Genomic DNA, 19,900 nt, shown 5'->3' with positions numbered 1-19,900 from the left:
CAGGAGCTTTCCAAATGTTCAGCAGAGCTATCCTGGGACTATTCCTGATTGACAGCTTTGCAACATGCTATGTACTTGATAACGCTCTTTTCTGAAAACACACATAGCCCATTTTTAGTTGTCCCAGCAGTATCTGCCTTATCCCAGAAGATCTGCCTGTTTCTACAATGGGGAAGTTGCATCAGAAACTGCTTCCACTACCCCCATTTCACTGACTGTATGCCTGAAATCAGGAATAAAGTCACAGACAAAAACAGATATACAGAAAGTCTGACTTTTTCCTGGCACCCAGTAAAAGCCCATCAATAGGTACAGGACACTATGGAACATGATTAAGAGAAATGCAAAACAAACTTTCCTCCTTAAACAACTAAGCCACAGGTTTCTCAATTATAAATATTACTGATTAGATCCAATGGCCTTTTTTTGTAGATGATTTTATTGTAAAATGTTTATTACATTCTAACAAAAACCTTTAAATTAATCATTTCCTGTTTGTAGGACATTCTCACAAAATATGTGACTAATCCCAGGAAGAAGATAAAAATTACTTTGGCATTGCAAGTTGAAATGCTTCTTTGTTTTGATTCAGGAGATCTGATACTCAGGGCACTTCAGCCATTGATAAACCATATCACCTGTGGGTTTATGCTTCCCTTTTCATAAAATAAAATATTAATATGTATCCCTAATGTTTCAGTTGAATGTTGCAATTAATACACAGTGTCTCTGAAGTACTAACACATTTCTGGAAAAAATATATGTAAAGAAATTTTTTTCAGCATGATAAATCATTCTCTCTAAATGCAAGACAGATAATGGCCCTGCTTCTCTAGAACAATGACTTCTTACCGATTCCACTGCAAAGCTTGGAGCAATCTTTTCATTAATTTCGTTTAGTTTGTCTGAGAACAGCTGTCTATCTTCTGTGGCCATAATGGATTCAACTGAAGTTCCCAGGACTTTCACGCCATATTCCTTGAGCACACCTCTCTTGAATAATTCCACTCCTACAGAACAACAAAATAAATAAATCAATACATAACAATAATAAATAAGCAAAATAAATCTGTTTTTAAAACATTTTATGTTTTCTATAACAGATATCTGAATGCAACTTTTTAAAAAAAAAATCTTAACTACAAAAAACCCCCATCAGCCACAAAAGAATTATACTTAGGGTAAATAAAAGTTTTGAAAGAAAAATTCTGAAGACATTTTAACAACGTATTTTGTTGGTGCTAAAATATCTTCAGAATTTATTTTTCCAAAAAGTTTTTGTTGGTACTGGGCTTTTCAGGTGGCACTAGTGGTAAAGCACCTACCTGCCAATGCAGGAGGTTTAAGAGATGTGCGTTTGATCCCTGGATTGGGAAGATCCCTTTGAGGAGGGTTTGGCAACCCACCCTAGTATTCTTGCCTGCAGAATCCCATGGACAGAGGAGCCTGGAGGGCTACAGTCCCTAGGGTCGCAAAGAGTCAGACATGGCCGAAGCTACTTGGCACACACATGCACTTTGTTCTTGTTACTATTATATGTATGTTCACTTTTATTCTCAGAATAAAATTCATTATTCTAATTAATAAAAATCATAGGATTACTGTAAGGCTTAAGATTTTAGTATATTTCCTTTCCTTCTAAGAAAAGTCTATTTCTATAATGAACTTCTCTTATTTAAATAATCCCACTGATGCGGGTTTCTATCTGGGCTAAAAATTATAAAAATTGTTTGTGTTCCCACTAATTTGACATCAATTTTGGCTGCTTTTTACAGTTGATATACACATTACATCACCAACTGCTTCCTGGAACTAGCAATGGGATTCTCAATAATGATCTATTTCTAAAGGTTTAAAACATTTTAAATAGAACAGAGCTTAGACTCAGCAGTTGTGTGAAGGGATGATAGAGAGACTCATCTATGTGACCACGAAAATATATGTGACACATAAGAGCACAGAGCACTTAATCAATGTTAATTTTCATTTTTCATTCATAATAGTTCTCAGAGTTTCACTGGAAGCAGAGAAAAGCAGTATCATGGGACAGAGGAGGGGATTCAAAAAAACCTACTTAACTACCGCAAAGCATTAAAGGAAAAGGTTTCCCTTTTGTCCCCCAGCTGTTCTGGGAAATAAACTGGTAATATTCATCATGTGACATTATCAAGTGGCTGTCTGATAAGCTTCCTCACACAGAGGAAAGCTTTTATGAACACATAGAGCTCAACTGTTAAATAAATGAAAACAAATTGCTATATATAAGTACATAAACCAAAACTCTGCAAATAAAAGAACTCACCGCAATTCAGAGCTGTCTGGCCACCCATGCCTAGAATTAACCCATCTGGCCGTTCCGCTTTGATGACCTCCGTGACAAACTGAGGGGTGATGGGAAGAAAGTAGACAGTATCTGCTTGCTTTAAGCCCACTTCATTGGTTTGCACCGATGCAATATTTGGGTTCATCAGGACAGTTTTGACATTTTCTTCCTGAAAGAAACAAAAGGATCTAGAATCTTAACACGTGATCTAAAGAGAATAGTCATAATTCAAATGAGGATTATTGGGTAACAAAATTTTAGGTTATGGGCTGCAGAGATCAGTAACAGGACCATTGTGAATGGAAGTTAAAAGATGGCAAACATTTGGTGAGAGGAAGAACGAAAATTGCTTGTAAATAAAACTATCCAAAAAGAGCTGCTGCTGCTGCTGCTGCTAAGTTGCTTCAGTCATGTCTGACTCTGTGCGACCCCATAGACGGAAGCCCACCAGGCTCCTCCGTCTCTGGGATTCTCCAAGCAAGAACACTGGAGTGGGGTGCCATTGCCTTCTCCAATGCATGAAAGTGAAAAGCGAAAGCGAAGTCGCTCAGTCGTGCCAACTCTTAGCTACCTCATGACAATCATTCTAAATTCCTTGTCACTACACGTATCAAGGAAAGCTGGAGATGTTTTCTATAGAATTTGACCAGAGGTCCACAAATACTACACAACTTTACAGCTCAACTGACCTTAAAAAAATAAAATATTCTGATTTTTTCTGAATGAGTAAAATATAAAATGGAAAAAGACATCAAAACTGCTTCCTTTTCTAACGTTTCTTGAAAAATAACATTGAGCATGTGCTTTAAATGCAAGATAATGTATTTCCATCTAGCTGGAAGCACTGAGAGCCTTCTGCTGGTTTCCATTTTCCTTAGATTTTCATGCCTACTGTAGTGCTTTGACAAAGAGCATTATACAACTGTTTATACATATAATATAAAAAGAAAATGACCGTATGGCAAAGAAAAAGAAAAAAGAAAAATTTGTGTGTATATGTGTATGTGACAATATTCATAGCCCTATCTCATTCCTGACATCTGGCTGCTGCTGCTGCTGTCGCCTCAGTCGTGTCCGACTCTGTGCAACCCCATAGATGGCAGCCCACCAGGCTCCCCCGTCCCTGGGATTCTCCAGGCAAGAACACTGGAGTGTGCTGCCATTTCCTTCTCCAGTGCATGAAAGTGAAAAGTGAAAGTGAAGTCGCTCAGTCGTGTCCGACTCTTAGCAACGGCATGGACTGCAGCCCACCAGGCTCCTCCGTCCATGGGATTTTCCAGGCAAGAGTACTGGGGTAGGGTGCCATTGTCTTCCCCACCTGACATCTGGAGAGACCCCTAAAATAATTCTTCATGTAGGGTACTAAGGATAATAACTATATAAACCAGGATAAGGGTGACAGTAAAATAATTATTATGAAATATGGCCTGATGATTCTTTTTTGTTTACCCATCAACATGTCAATTTTGAACTCTTCTAAATAGTCAACAAAATATTCAAATGAAAGTATAGAAATCATCCTTGAAAGCCCTACATATCCTTAGGGGAAGGGTCTGGATGAAAAATGAGATATATTTCATGCTACCTTAAATTCAAATAGTGCCTTAAAACTTGTGATGTTATTTTTACTTGATTTACATTATTTTTATAGCAAAACTGTGAAAGAAAGTTTCATCTTACAGATGAAGAAATTGAGATTTAACAAGATTAAGTGACTTGCCAAAGATGACACAGGTGATAAAAAACAAAATTAGGACTGTAATCCAAGTCTTAGGATTCAAGTCCTATGTCCTTTCCTCTCTAAAACTGTAAGGAATTGTTTTTCAAAAAGAGTATTATTAACAAAATATTGAATGGATACAGATAGATAATCAGATGCATTTAAAATATGTTAGAATTTAAATAATTGAGTCCAAATGAAGAACACATCATTAACAGAAGTTATAGAAGGTCTCACTGCTCTAGAAAAGTAACAACAGAAAAGTATATTTGTTAAGTGTTTTCTTGAATGTGCTATACAATGAATATAACTTTTTATAAATCAAATTACATAGGAAAAGTTCCCATAAATGCATGTAATGAGCTTCTATTCATTTTAAAACTTAGAAATAATTTCAAACCTTTTAAATAAATGTTACATCATTTTTTCTATTTCCAGCTATAATGTATGCATAAGTTTTTACATATTTATTCATAAATTCATATCTATTAACCTCTTAATTAATTATAGTACTATATCTAATAATTCCTATTCTTCATCTAAAATGTATAACTTCACCTTTTGGATACAATGCATATAAAATATTAATACAAGCTATGAAAATATTAGTTCTTAATAAAACTACCAAATAGGATAAAAAAAAACTGCAGGCTAGTTTAATGTGTTCTAAACTCCAAACACATTTAAATTGTGTTCTAACCAATCTTAACCATTGGACACCCACTAATTATCTATCTAAAGATAAGTTTAACCTCAATACAGTGGAATAGAGGATGAAATGGTTGGATAGCATTACCAACTCAATGGACATGAATTTGAGCAAACTCTGGAAGATAGTGAAGGACAGGGAAGCCTGGCATACTGCAGTCCTTGAGGTCGCAAAGAGTGGGACACAACTGAGCAACTGAACTGAACTGAACTGTGAAATAAAGCACATTTTGAAAATGTACATAAAAAGCCTGTGTGCACGTGGGTGAACACACTGTATGGAGAAGAGTATTAAAAACAAATGGAAAGAAGAGTAAAGTAATTGGGGCTGGGGGCTATGTCTATTTTCAACAGACATCTGTTGGGAGAAAAATCTCTGTATATAGAGTACTGAATAAAATAAAGAGAAAAACAAAAAATTTGGCCATCTTTCATGTTGGTTGGCCTCTTGCTGCCTTCCCTATGTAGCTCTCTCCTAGCCAAGTCTCTTTGTAAGAGTGGCTTGACACCACAAAGCCTGTGGCAATGTCACAGAGAGCACACATTGCCTTTGTTTTTTTTTTGTTTTTTTTTTTTTTGTTTGTTTTGGGGTTTATTTTTTTTTTTACTTTACAATACTGTATTGGTTTTGCCACACATCAACATGAATCTGCCACGGGTATACACGTGTTCCCAATCCTGAACCCCCCTCCCACCTCCCCCCCACCCCGACATTGCCTTTGGATGGCCTGATTAACGCTAAAATGTGGACTATTCTGTAAATAAGGACACCAAAGAGAAGCCAAGTTAGTTTTTCAACAGAAATAGCATACACGTACAGTGAGTCATCTACAGGTTTATTTTACTATGATAAAGATGGGGGAGATTTCCAGAGACTGAAGAAACAGGGAGGATATTCTTTGCAACTTAGTTATTAAACCCTCTATTCCACTCAAAAATCCAGTTATACTATCCTGGTAAGTCATCCAGTCCAAGTCACAGACAGTGAAATTAGGTGGCCCACAGTAACTTCTAAAGATCGGACAAAAGGTGTTGTTGCCTTTACTCTTCTGGTTGGGTCTTCCCCATTTCAACCGAAGAGAAGCCTGAAGTATCCCTTAGAATATTCGAAGTACTTTACAGCACCAGGTATGCCCAAACTCCCTTTTACACGAAAGACAAACGTTTCAAAAGCTCACTGCCTTAACAAGTACTATCTATAGTGTAGACTTATATGTTTTTAGTTTAAATAGAGATATCTTAGATAATTTTGGAGATCAATCCAATCTTCTTAATTTGCAGGTGTGCACAGTTGAGAAAGCTAAAACTCTTGTCTGTGATCAAACTTCCTTTTATATAAGATGTGTAAGGAATAGTGAAGGAAATTAATTATAGTGACTTTGAAAAGAGGTAGTGTCATAAATCTAAATTATAAAACACTAATTAGACTCATTAAAGGGAGTATATTAATTCCAGGAAAGATCATGGTCTCTCACCTTCATCGCTTTCACAGCTTGCGATCCCGAGTAATCAAATTCACCTGCCTGGCCAATGGACAGACCTCCTGATCCTAGGATAAGGACTTTGGAAACCTGTAAGCAATAAAAAAAATGACATCACTTTTATTACTAATATAGGAAAATAAGCCATTTTTAAGTATGGTAAATATAAACTAGATTGGCTGGCTTTATATGGGGATTTAAAGTACAATGTTTTGAAATATACATGAGTAAAAAGATCAACAATTTAAACATCTCAAAAAGCAATTTCCAAAGATCATGAAGCTTTTTTTACTTAAACAAAAAATTTTTGGAAGAAGTCTACATTTTATTTAAACATATATAAATATCTAAAAATAACTACATATATATGAAAATGTATATCTATATATGTTTATAATAAATATAATTTATATATAATTTTTAGATAATCTCCTTAAAATTTATTTGACTAAATGGATTATTATTCCATGGGTTTCTGCTGGACAAATAATGGGCTTAAACGGAAACAAGCCTGTGAGCCTTTCCTAACAAATGAAGAGAAAACACAGAAGGCAAGGGGAAACAGGGACACCTTTATATTTACATTTTGACTTTACTTTGTGGTTCAATCCAGAAATATTCACAGAAAATATGATAATAAAAAGATTATGTTTTAGCTACATCCTGAAATTCATACAAGTTATACATATGACTTCAAGCAAGTAATAATACTGCTTATTTTTAACCACAACTGCCAAGCCATTCAGAGGAAGAAGATGTTCTAGGTCACTGCAAGAAACAAGGACTTAGGAAACAGTTTGTATTAATGGAGTGCCTACTATGTGTAATGCAATGTAGAATCCCAAGTTCCCCTTTACCTCACCATTTAAAAAAAGGAAGGCATCTGAAAAAGATGAGTTGAGAAAAACACTATATGGTGGATGGCTTCATTAGCTATGGAGAACCCACAGTCTGATTTCACATGGAGTGGCTGGATTACCTCCAACCTCTCCATCTCAGTAAAAGAGGCTGTCATAGAAATCTTTAAAACAAACTGTCTAATTCAACTTATCATTTTATGTAAGCATATAAATCAATTATTTTTGTTCATAAGAGGATTTTACATACATATGTGTGTATGTGTGTATATATATACACACATATATATAATATACATATATATGTACATGTATGTATGTACCTATATATACATATGTATATATATACTTATATATGTATAAGTATACTTATATATGTATATATATACTTACATATGTTTATATATACTTAAAAATACATCTACAGCCTTTTACATTTTATGTAATAATGATGTAGGTGTGCCTTAACTTTGAAAGAAATGAGTGAAGCCTTTTCATATTAACATACATATTCAAACAAATAAGAATTCAGGTCTTAGGCTATATTAATCCTTATCTATCTGCTCTTTAGAGGTAAAATAATATTATTCCATTCATGATGTTAAATAATAGATCTTCTAGTTAAAAAAATGTGATCATTATAACGACTGTAGCCTGAACTGTATCTCAAGTACGCATCGGGCTCTGGTTTATTGAGTAATGGACAATTCATCAAATTTGAAATTAAATTAATTCTTAGTCCTCATTAAATTATTTTTATTAAAAATGTTCTAGAAGAGGTGAACTTTAAAAGACATGATTTTTAAATCACAACATGATGATTCCAGTGAACATCCAATGACTCATGTAGAGCAGACCAAATAGTTAGCTGCTAAAACGACGGGTGATTGCAATATTACCAATCATCTTTCATAGCCATCAAAACAGTTTACTTCATCCGCTTAATAACAGCATCACACAACAGAGAAAATCCAAAATACATACACCAAAAAGGAGCCCACACATACTGACCTCAACTCGAGATGCTACTAGGCCTGGCTTCGGGAGTACCGATGTAATGGTGTTTCCTTTCTCCTTCTTTATCAGTGAGAAAAAGGAATCAAACAGGTACTAGAAAAATTAGAGCCAACTAGTTAGAAGTTGCAAAACTCACAAAACTGTCACTTAGAATATAGTATGTCCAGTTCAACTTGAACTTTAGATAAGCAACAAATAACTTTTTAGGATAAGTATTCCTATGCAATATTTGTTTGGGGGTGGGGGTTGCCAAAGCTAGCAAAACTAAATATTTATTACTATAAGAATTAGATCAAATAAACACTTCTAACTCCTCGTGTCAATTTCTATTAAAAGAACACTTTCAGCAGACAATGAACATTTCAGATAATGCCTTCTGAAAATGTCATTTTAGCCCCTTAATTAAGAAGAATTTTCTCCTAAATAAAACTCTAGCTATGCAAAAAAAAAAGAAACAAAAGGAAGCTATACTACTTATGTACCCTACTGTGAGAACTAACTGGATTTTTAATTGTCTATCAGGTCTAAAAATATCTCTGAAGATTGTGTTACATATACAAATATTTCTAAGATTCATAAGCTTTACAATGAATTTATTTCCACTGTTACACTAGACACGACAAATTTCAACAAATATATTCATTTTGCAACTATTTGGCAGAAAAAAAGAACTAAGTGAGACCAGATATCACATATTTTAATTTCAGTGTTCCTAATCTGAAGTAGGCAAATAACAGGCAAATAATCTAAATTTTAAGTTAAAAAAGTATTTAGCACACATTAGGCAATAGATGTATATGTATGTAACTAATGTTATTTTTGAGTGTAGATAATGTTGTACTGACTTTGGCTATTAAGAACCATTCTTTCCTAATAATATCAAAACAAGAACAAAATATAAATATCTGAAAAGGGCAATTCAGGGATGAGGAAGTAGAGTCTACAAAGGGAAAATTCCTATTCTCCTCTTCATTTTGCCTAGCTGTCTTTTCTGAGAGCATCTGCCGACAAGGAAGAATTGCCAGTATCACTAATGCAGGCCCTAGCAAGTACAAGAGGAAGAGTCACTTCAGACTTCCCAGACTTTTCTGAATATCTCCACAAGCCCTTTTTGGAAAAACGTTCTTGAACACTGAAGCAAAAACTCACATGAAATAGTAACAATATTAAATTTAAAACAAAACTCCTCTAGGCATTCCTTATGGTTCTTTGCTTAAGCCATCTGACTCATATGTGTGTGCAAGTATACCTTCCCCACTCCCCACAACCCTGCTCTTCTTCTTGCTCCCGCTGCTGTTTATTTCCCCTTTATGGCTACACAACCAGTTGCCATAGGGATTTTCGTGAAGTCACAGATGGGGGATTAAAATTTCATTTCAGTTATGAGAACCAGAGAGCAAGAGGGAATTCATTTGCATAGTGCAACAATTGTAAATTTCAGAACTAAATATATTAAAATGATAATCATTTAAATAAAAATCACATTGCATTAGTTTCTTAAGGGCTTTCTGACTTCAAATTTTTAAAAAGATTGAAGTTTCCTCCATGATATTCATGAGGAAATTTTTCAAACAACACAGGCATTATCAAAGCACTCTTTTTAAGAATGTTTTGTACCAAGACCACCTAGGTAATTATTTTGGTTTCTCAATTTTTCACATAAGTATATTTCTGATTTTAAAAAATTTTAATATGTAATAGACCTCATCTTTCTGACATACCTCAGTGTCTGTTGGCCCTGGGCCAACTTCTGGGTGGAACTGCACACCAAAGAAGGGTTTGCTCTCATGCATAATCCCCTAAAGGAATAAGAAATTGGAAGAAATTCATACAGTAACAATGAATGTCAACCAGGAATAGGTATGAATCAGTGGACAATGAAGTTCAAATTTTCAAAACTAAGTTAAAAGTTTGAGAACATTTTAAAAATAAACAGTACTAATAAAACTAGGCCAATAAAGACGCAACTGATGTGGTTCCCCTATTTAAAAAAAAAAACTAGCTTGTTCTATAACATTTCAGGCCCCTCTAGGCTCTGATCAGAATCATTTAAATCCTCTTCTTTTAACCAACTCCTAAATTACTTCTCCAAGGGTTTCTCAAAGGCTACTTCAGTGCTGAGTTGCAGAGACATGCATAGACTGGTCCCAAACAGATCTCCTTCCACCAATAATCCATAGCATTGAATGTGTAAAACAGTCATTGATTAACCATTCAAATTGTGGGTCTTTAATGAGTCAACTGATAAGGGAATAAGACAGAAAAAAATTACTTTTTTAAAAAGCAGATGGCTATGCCGACTAAGGTCCATCTAGTCAAGGCTATGGTTTTTCCAGTGGTCATGTATGGATGTGAGAGTTGGACTGTGAAGAAGGCTGAGCGCCGAAGAATTGATGCTTTTGAACTGTGGTGTTGGAGAAGACTCTTGAGAGTCCCTTGGACTGCAAGGAGATCCAACCAGTCCATTCTGAAGGAGATCAACCCTGGGATTTCTTTGGAAGGAATGATGCTGAAGCTGAAGCTCCAGTACTTTGGCCACCTCATGTGAAGAGTTGACTCATTGGAAAAGACTCTGATGCTGGGAGGGATTGGGGGCAGGAGGAAAAGGGGACGACAGAGGATGAGATGGCTGGATGGCATCACGGACTCAATGGACGTGAGTCTGAGTGAACTCCGGGAGATGGTGATGGACAGGGAGGCCTGGCGTGCTGCGATTCATGGGGTCGCAAAGAGTTGGACACGCCTGAGTGACTGAACTGAACTGAACTGAACTGATGGAAAATAATCTATAACAAGAATTATTCCACATACATACCCTAGAAAAGCCCACATAATTAAGGGAAAGGTATTTGCAAAACAGAGTATTAAAACTCCTGAATTTCTCTTCACTCACTTACCTCGTTTGTTCGATCATTAACATTCACAAAAAGTGGTTTCCAGCCAGCAGGAAGGGTGCTGTCCAGGGCATAGCCATGATTCTGAGCAGTAATGAAAGCCTGTCTGTTTGTGATATTCAAAACAGGTTGATTCTGCCCTCTGGATAGAAGAGGTGAAAAAGGATAGAAAAGAAAAAGCAAAGAAAATAATATAAATGCATTAGATGTAAAATAGAGAGTAAGAAAAGACAATTAAAATTCAAAAGTTTCAATTGCTTAGTGAAAAATTACTCCATGAGAAAAATCACAGATTCTTAATCCCAATAATTTTAGCAAAAAAAAAAAATCAATTCAGGAAGCTTTGTTGTATGCTAAATATCAGGTCTATTAAACTTATATGATCGGTTTTAAAAAAGGGGAATTGTACTCACAACAAAAATGTTAAGATATGCTTACTAGCTTAGAGACAGACAAATATAAGCAATTTCTTTTAAGGCTGCTACAGTAATTTTAAAGCCAAAAGAGAGTACTTGGGGGATAATAAAGAGGTTACTCCTCATTCCTGAATCATTTTGAATTATACTTCATGTGGAGGGTGGACTGGGAGGGAAAGTTCCATGTTGAATAAATTAACATCATTTAGCTTAAGGAAGTAAAACTAATAGGATCTGAAGATTTCTGGGTTCTTGAGTTACACTAGTTTTATAATATTGTCAGCAGCAGCAGTGCTCTGAAATCAAGCTCAAAATCTGAAAAATTTCCCTCAGAATATCATTTGAGTATTATAACTTCAATTTAAGTCACAGAAAGGAAAATAACTTTAAATTATGACAAAGTTATTGTTAGAGAAGGCTGCCTTTCCAAAATGTGATAAAAATAGTATCAGGTAGTCAGACAACTGTGAACTATGTAATAGTGTGGTTATCTATTTATTCTGAAGAAAATGGCATGTAAGTTCTCTAAGCCTTTTTGGTTTGGTTACTAACAGTATTTCAGAGCCAGTCTGACATGTAAACAGAAGCATAACTGCCTTACCTGTTGGCCATGGACATCTTGTAGACTTGGGCACCAGCAGCCAATCCTGTTATTAAATTTCCTGTGCTGATTCCAAACAATGGTTCCTTGCGATCACTCTCCAAGATCTAAATTAGGAAAAAAACTTTATTACTCCAAAAGATCAGGTCCAATATATATATACACACACAACCTCTGAAAGAAGTAAAATGAAGCATAATTGAATAGTAATTGAATAAAATTGAAAATAGTAATTGAATAAAAAGTTAGATTATGAATAAGGACAGGATTGACAATTTGCAAGCATTAAAATTCATTAGAATATACTTAACATCCAGACTAAATTAAATCTAGTTTACTATTTCTCTAGAAATTCGAAAGTCTTGTAGGTCCCAAGATCACGGTGAGTAACACAAGTTATCATTTTACAATTGTTCAGACAACACATTTGGAAATCAGACTCCAGCTCTCAACACTCAAGGACACAATCCCAGTTGCTCTGCCTGAAGGTCTTTGCTCTTTCTCCTGTAGAACTCTCACCTAGCTCGTTCCCCCTATACACTATCTGTGCTGACACTACCTCATAAGTCACAAACAGAAGTACAAAAAATATTTTTGTATAAATAAAGTATATTACAGAACAGACTCCCTCCAGTTCATACACAGACACACACTCTCCCGGTTCACTATACCTTTTTTACATTCTGAATTAGTGGTTGTGCAAGAGCTGGGTTACCAGGTCCTCCAGCAATTAAAAGCCCATCATACTCCATCTTGGTGAAATCATGATTCCAAGGCACTACATGCACTTCTGCCCCTCGCTGGAAAAGAAACACGAGAATGGTCAGCTGGGGACTTCCCTGGTGCTCCACAGGGCGTATGGGCTCGATCCTTGATTGGGGAGCTAAGATTCTCATGGCCAAAATAACAAAACATAAACAACAGAAGCAATTTTCTAACAAATTCAATAAAGACTTTAAAATAGCCCATATCAAAAAAAAAAGAAAAAAAAGAATTTAATAGTATTTAATAATTCAATTTAATAATATTTTTCTTTGCCAAAGTGCTTAACCTTCTCTTGGCTAATTATTCCCAAAAGGGAAGAGAAACAGAGTACATGATTCAGATAAATAATTCTGAGCAAAAATTATTTAGGGTGACATATTTTGTGTGGTGGAACTGAAAGGGACTCTGCAATAAAATGTGGAAAAAAATAGCATGTAAGTTTTGATTCTAAAAAAATAGATAATGTGCTTTCCCATACTTCCTCTCACTTCAGGAGGTTGCAAACCTAAAGGCTTCATGACTGGGCACCCAAGAACACAGGTTATCTTCACTTACTCCAGGAAAGGGAGTGGCAAAACAGCAGATAACCCTATTTCCTCCAGTATTTCTTTTGGTCCACCTCTCACCTTTTTCAGTTCCTCGTTTTTTTACCTTACCAAATTTTAATCAGCCTTCTTTCCTGGGGTTTTTTCATATTTATATTCTAATAGAAAATTTAGAACTTTTCTATACAAAAGTGGATGGAAGATGGCTTTGATTGTTTTGCTAAAAGCATTTAGCAAGTCAAGAATTTGAGAGAAAGAAGTTTCTTTGGAAAAGTTTCCAAGAAATACTAATAGCAAGCAACACGGTGAAAGACCCTAATAAAGTATGCGTTATCAATCAGATACCACAACGCACAAATAGAGCTTTGGATCACTGGGGAACTCTGAGAGCCAGTATAGAATATTCACCTGAAAACAGCCTACCCATGTGGCAAAGGAGCCGGGAAATTGACACTGTCATTGATTGAGACTGCTCCAGGGATCATTAATTCTATATCATTTCCTGCCTGCCAGCAGCCTCCAACCAACCAAAGAGAGCCCTCAGGCAATGAGATGCAGACACTTGCAATTGGAAGATGGACAAAATGGCTTAAAATGATAAAATAAGAGGGCCATATGGCTAAGCCATCTACAGCATCTACTGTTTATGAGTCCACGCACATTTTTGTTAATAAAATTAATCAGTGCTTGTGCCAGGTCTCAGAATGTCAATCAATAAGTGAAAAGAACAGTCAATATTTTCTTCTGTGTGTTGTAACCTTTGAACGTTTTTTTGTTTTTAATAGCAATCTACATCTCTAATTTTAACAGGGATAAATGTATTATCTCATAGACCAAAGGCAGCGAGAATATATCCTTTGACATTCTGAGAAAGCATACAAGCTTTCTCTGAAACAGAGAAAATCAGATTAATACTAATGATCAGTATTACAAACCCCCATCCTTGAGATGGAACAAATTACTTACCTTTACTAATAAGCGGATTACATTGTTTTTTATCCCACAGTCTACAGCTACCACTTTCATGGGATTTCCTTTGCCATACACCTTGACATCCTGCCATTTTAAAAACCAGAGTCAGAGGGAATGTCCAGCCATGAGCAACACATCAATATCATAAACACATCTCAGGATGCTTTGCACTTGGTAACAGATTGATAGCTAACTACTAGGGAGTGGCTGGCAGTTAACAATCAGTTTGTAAGAAAGACATAGCAAATGCCACAAACTCTATCTTGTTCATGAGAACAAAGTATTTTGCTGTTTTGTATAAAATGTTGATTACAGTAATAACAATTATCCCTAAGAAATTGGTTGCTTCTATAATTAACAAACATTTTTTCCCATGTTTTGCCTCATTAACAACCAGTAGCAATGGAATTTCCAAGTACTATTGCCTGATTCAGCACTAAACAGATGTAATAATAGATACATCATGCTTTAAACACCTCTTGATCCTCAACTTGCAATAAAGCTTGGATGAGGTAAAGCTATTGTGCATGAGGCTTAGGAAGTGGGGCTAATGGATAAAATCAGTCTGAGTCAGAGGAATTGCTAAGCTAGTGTAGACCACTGGTCCCTTTAGGTTACTGTCTAATCATTTGCATTTAAATGGTAGACTTCATAAAAGGATCCCAGAGCATATCATAATCATTATGTACGTTTTAAGCACTGCTTGGAGTCAGATCCATTTTCACAGGCATTTACCCAAGAAGCAGTTCCCCAAAGTCATAAAAGAAGAAATAATAGAAATAGAAAGCCTAGAGGGCTGGGTGCCTTCACTGGTTCCAGCTTCAAGAGTCAGCAAACACACTCTGAATTTACCATGATTTCGAAGTTTCTTAAAAGTTTTGGATGAAATTTGCAATCTGGTCTCTTCACAAACACACCATATACCCTCTGTACAGAGTAAGCAAGACCTCATAGAAATAGGAATACATGAATTTGCTAGGACCCTCCAAGAGAGGAATACATTATGCAGTGTTTTTCAACCTTATTTGACCATAGAATTTTTTTAAGGTGACTTTCTCCAGGCCAGTGCTTCTCACATTCAGGAAATGCAACCCCAAGTTAGTTCTAAACTCTAATAAAATTCTATAAAAATAGCCCTCTATCATGCTGTGTCTCATCTCTTCATAGGGAAGGGAAGTGAAGTGAAGTTGCTCAGTTGTGTCTGACTCTTTGCAACCCCATGAACTGTAGGCTCCTCTGTCCATGGGATTTTCCAGGCAAGAATACTGGAGTGGGTTGCCATTTCCTTCTCCAGGAGATCTTCCCAATCGAGAGACTGAACTCAGGTCTCCAGTGTTGGAGGCAGATGCTTTACAGTCTGAGCCCCAGGGAAGTCCTCATAGAAAAGTGTGTTGAAATCTCTATCTCCTATTTGTTTGCTGCTGCTGCTAAGTCTCTTCAGTCGTGTCCAACTCTGTGCAACCCTGTGGACTATAGCCTGCCAAGCTTCTCTGCCCACAGGATTCTCCAGACAAGAATACTGGAGTGGGTTGCCATGCTCTCCTCCAGGGGATCTTCCTGACCTCGGGATCAAACCCACATCTCTTACGTCTCCTGCATTGGCAAGCAGGCTCTTTACCACTAGCGTCACCTGGGAAGCCCTCTATTTGTCTAAGCCACCTTCTTTCTCCTATTTGTCTAAACCATCTTGCTGTTTCTTTTCTTGCTATTCCTGGTCAGTCTGGGCTTTCATGACTTTTGTCCGAATTAACTGCAATAACTTTCTAGTTACCTGCTCTTTTATCCAGTTTATTTTGCTCCAAAATGTTGCTGATTTTGGAGTTCAGTTGATTCATTGAGTCAATGACACTAAATCCTCTAGCTCTGGCCCCGTCCATCTCCACTCAACTTTAGCCAAATGTGAACAGTTGTATTTGTGAGCCCATTGGTCAGACACACCAAATTAAGCATAACTTTTCAAACACACCATATTGTTTCACTTTCAACACGTGCCATTTCCTCTGCCTAAAACAAAGCTCTCCTAGTTCACCATCTACTGACTTACTCTTTATGTCTCAGGACAAGCCTGAATCCTTTGCAGGGCCTCCCCTAATCTACCTCTTTAACTGGATGTTTCCCCACACATGACCTTATGGTGTCTTGTGCACACTCCAAGGACAGCATTTATTACAGTATTTGCTCCATGATGATTGCTTGTTTGCGTACCCCGCCAAACTCTACAGTCCCCAAGAACAGAAACTATAGCCCAAGAGACTCACAACTTTAATCAATATCAACACATGTATTGATTTTGTAGAATACTTAGATGTATTGTATGCCTTCTTGTAAATATACAATATACATATCTCACTTTGGAGTGATATAGCCGTCCTGAAGAACACTTAATTTTTGAAGGGAGCTATAATACACTAAATTTTCAGTGTGCACAGGAATTCTTTTCCCTGGACAAAATAACCCCAAATTCTCATTACAATATTGGGTCTGAATTCTATAAACTGCTCTCAACTCTCTGGCAGACCATTAGCTCTGTACCTATCTTTGGCAATTGTCACTGTACCTATCTTTGGCAATTGAATGACCCTTGTATTTGACATTTTAAAGTCTTGAGTGAAGGAACCACAAAAAGAAATAAGAAAAATTAAAATAATAGTAAACAGACTCTAAATCAAGCCATGCAAGTTCCCTATAAGTAGAAGTTGCTAACTTTAAATGCACTGTTTTTGCAATATATCAATTTATAACTGTTTTCCCTTCAATTCTGATGCTTGTGGAAGATGATTTTTGCTTAAATGTAGATTTTGGTATTATAAAATAGAAAGGTCTAAAGGGGATAAAATAAAACCACAAAATGTGAAAAAAAATCTCTCACCTTGGTTGAAACCTCAGCAATCAAATTCTGCTTATTTGGATCCACAAAATCCACAGACTGACCTTCAAATTCAATCTTCCCAAGCATGGTACCCTATCAAATTAAAAAATTAGAGAGTTAACAGGGGGCAATGATGCAGGTGCTGGCAGGACAAATTCACAGGAACTTACACAGCTGCTCCAATATTTAGATGTCTTTATAACTACTCATAACCATCAGCAGATCTTCATCTTCTCAACTTGGAAAGATGAAGCAGTTTGTATGGTACATTTTGGGAGACATGCTCGGTAGTAAAATTACTTCTGTTAGGGCCGAGATAGTCACCTGGGGTAAGTGAAGTCAAAGGATAACAGAATTTGGGTTGCCAGGAAGTACAAATCAGAGTATTTAGTGTACTTATGACCTAAAACTATTTCGTTGGCTATGTGGCAAGATAATAGATTGAGAAAAAGAAAGGAAATATAAAGCTTGTTGAAAATTGAAAAAGAACGGAAATAGTTTAAAGAGTAAAATTCACATGCAAAAAAAAATGTGAAATGTTGTATAAGTCACAAACTTTGAGAAATGGCAATGAAAGTTTCATTTTTCACATATGCTAATAAGGGCTTGAACTTTAGAGAAGGCTTAACCTTCTATAAAGTTTTCACAAATTAGCCTTGCTAGCCAGAACATGACAAATGTTTTCATATTATTCTTTGCTGTCCTGAGATTAGCTTATTTATTAGTAAATCTAGTTTGACCTATTTAGAAAAATGTTATATTATGTTTAGTAATGGAGACTTTATTGAGAGGGGAAAAGATTTATAAAAAATGGCATATTATGTTTCATAATGATGACTTTATTGAGAGGGGGAGGAGATCAAAATAATTTACTGATTTGCTTTTCTCCAAGGAAATTGTTGCACTGAAGGGAATAGAAGAAAGTCTTTATTTCCCTCTGAAACATATTTCTTATGGGAAGAAGTAACTTGGGAGTGAGGTGATGCTAGCACATCATCCAGACAGTTATTTCAGTGTGATTATTACAACCAGAGTACTATCTCAAACTCTGGGAAAGACAGTGAAAACCACCTTTCACTTCCATACTGGATTATTAAGTTTCATGGTGGTCTCCAGTTACTTTTATAGTCCAAATCACAGAATTCCTTGACTATATTTATGGATCCCTAATTTTGAAATTGGGTTTTCAGTTCTTATTCCCTTTTACTTTAAGCATGCTGAATGAAAAACACCCTTACTCTCCAACCTAAGACTCACAGAACTAAAAGCCACAACATACATTTTTAATATGAGCCCATATTACTCATAATCAAATATAATAGGCAATACTACTATTTTGCTTGCTAATCTATTCAACCAGATTTTGAAAACCTAACTACCTCTGATAAAAAGCAGTGCTCAGTCGTGTCCGACTTTTTGAGACCCCAGGTATTGCAGTTTGCCAGTGTCCTCTGTTCATGGAATTTTTCCAGACAAGAATACTGGAGTGAGTTGCCATTAATACTCCATTGACAAAAGCAAGGTTCACCTTAAACTAATATATCGCATGAAGAACATAATACGGTCTTATATTTTCCTAAATTACTAAGCCTGTCTATATTGTATCCAATCCGCCAATTCTACAGCTGAATTTCCCAATTTTATTCCCCTCCCATCTGGCACTCTCATCATTCTTTACTGCTCCCACAACATCATTGGGCTAAGAAAATGCAAAAGTCTACCTGGGATGTATAATCTACATATATAACCTAGACCATTTATTCTCAGGAAATCATGGAGGAGGGAATGAAATCAGAGGCAGAGTAGGACTGCAAACATCCTCTCTGTCTTCCTTCTGGTCCGAAGTATGTGGCCATGTTCTTATTTTTAAAGCTTTCTTTCTCTTTACAGAGATCCTGAGTCAATATGTATTCTAATAAGGAATCTACAACAGATTTTCTTGGAGAACCTTTTTCACTTTGAAATTGTATCTTTCTTTCCTTTTCAAGCAAATATATAGAATATAATGAGAAACCTTTAATGGCATTTAGGGAATTTAGTTAATATTCACGAGATAAAGTTTCTTTCTGGTCTGAGATATGAAGTTTTCATTTAAGAAAAAAGTGTCCACCTGTTATAACAAGGAGAAGGAAGCAGATGGTGACTAGGCATTCTCAGGGGAAGGGTCAAATATTTCAGCAAGCAGATAGAAAAGCAATAGACAAACTCACCTTCATCTTGGTCACTAGAAAAACTTTAAGAAAGACTAATTGAGGTAGCACATAGAGGGCTCATTTAATACACTCACAAATTTCACAAACTCCTTCAAGAGGACTAAATAAATAACAGCCCTAGTGCTGCACGCTTCCTGCTTTGCATTTTTCAGCAGGTAGGTATTCAATTTAGGCAAAACTCTTATGCGTCTAGTTACCTTCTCCACTTGTCTCACTAGCCCTGTCACATGAGCTGAATCTCCAAGGTTTTGCCTGGGATAGTGAACATAGAGTGGGCACTCAATTAACTACTGCTGAGGGAATTAATCTCAAAACCACTCATGAGCAAACATCCCAATCAAGTATTGTCTTGAAAGTCACATCAAGTAACTTTGAAAAAGTAAAACAGGATGACAGAGACCCAAGTGACAGAAATGGGCTGGATTTGTTCTTTTACATACCAACGGGTTCCCTGGGCACTGAGAAAAAACATATGTACATACAGACATATGTATATATACACGTATATGTACACACATA

At 36.1% G+C, this 19,900-nt stretch overlaps 1 protein-coding gene across 1 annotated transcript in view; it reads right to left on the bottom strand.

Moving 5' to 3' along the window:
* The window catches only part of CPS1 (carbamoyl-phosphate synthase 1), a 142,238-nt gene that overhangs the window by 88,782 nt on the left and 33,556 nt on the right, over positions 1-19,900 (bottom strand). The window contains exons 6-15 of the mRNA XM_069578246.1: positions 17,169-17,261; positions 14,294-14,383; positions 12,689-12,817; positions 12,018-12,124; positions 11,004-11,142; positions 9,828-9,905; positions 8,101-8,199; positions 6,227-6,322; positions 2,303-2,492; positions 853-1,010 (exon numbers count right to left, since the gene is read on the bottom strand). Coding sequence (XP_069434347.1) covers positions 853-1,010; positions 2,303-2,492; positions 6,227-6,322; positions 8,101-8,199; positions 9,828-9,905; positions 11,004-11,142; positions 12,018-12,124; positions 12,689-12,817; positions 14,294-14,383; positions 17,169-17,261 — 1,179 coding nt within the window. The remainder of the gene's footprint in view (positions 1-852; positions 1,011-2,302; positions 2,493-6,226; positions 6,323-8,100; positions 8,200-9,827; positions 9,906-11,003; positions 11,143-12,017; positions 12,125-12,688; positions 12,818-14,293; positions 14,384-17,168; positions 17,262-19,900) is intronic.

The sequence above is a fragment of the Ovis canadensis genome, chromosome 2 (assembly GCF_042477335.2).
Source record: "Ovis canadensis isolate MfBH-ARS-UI-01 breed Bighorn chromosome 2, ARS-UI_OviCan_v2, whole genome shotgun sequence".
Lineage (NCBI taxonomy): Eukaryota > Metazoa > Chordata > Mammalia > Artiodactyla > Bovidae > Ovis > Ovis canadensis.
This window is presented reverse-complemented; position numbering and strand designations above follow the sequence as displayed.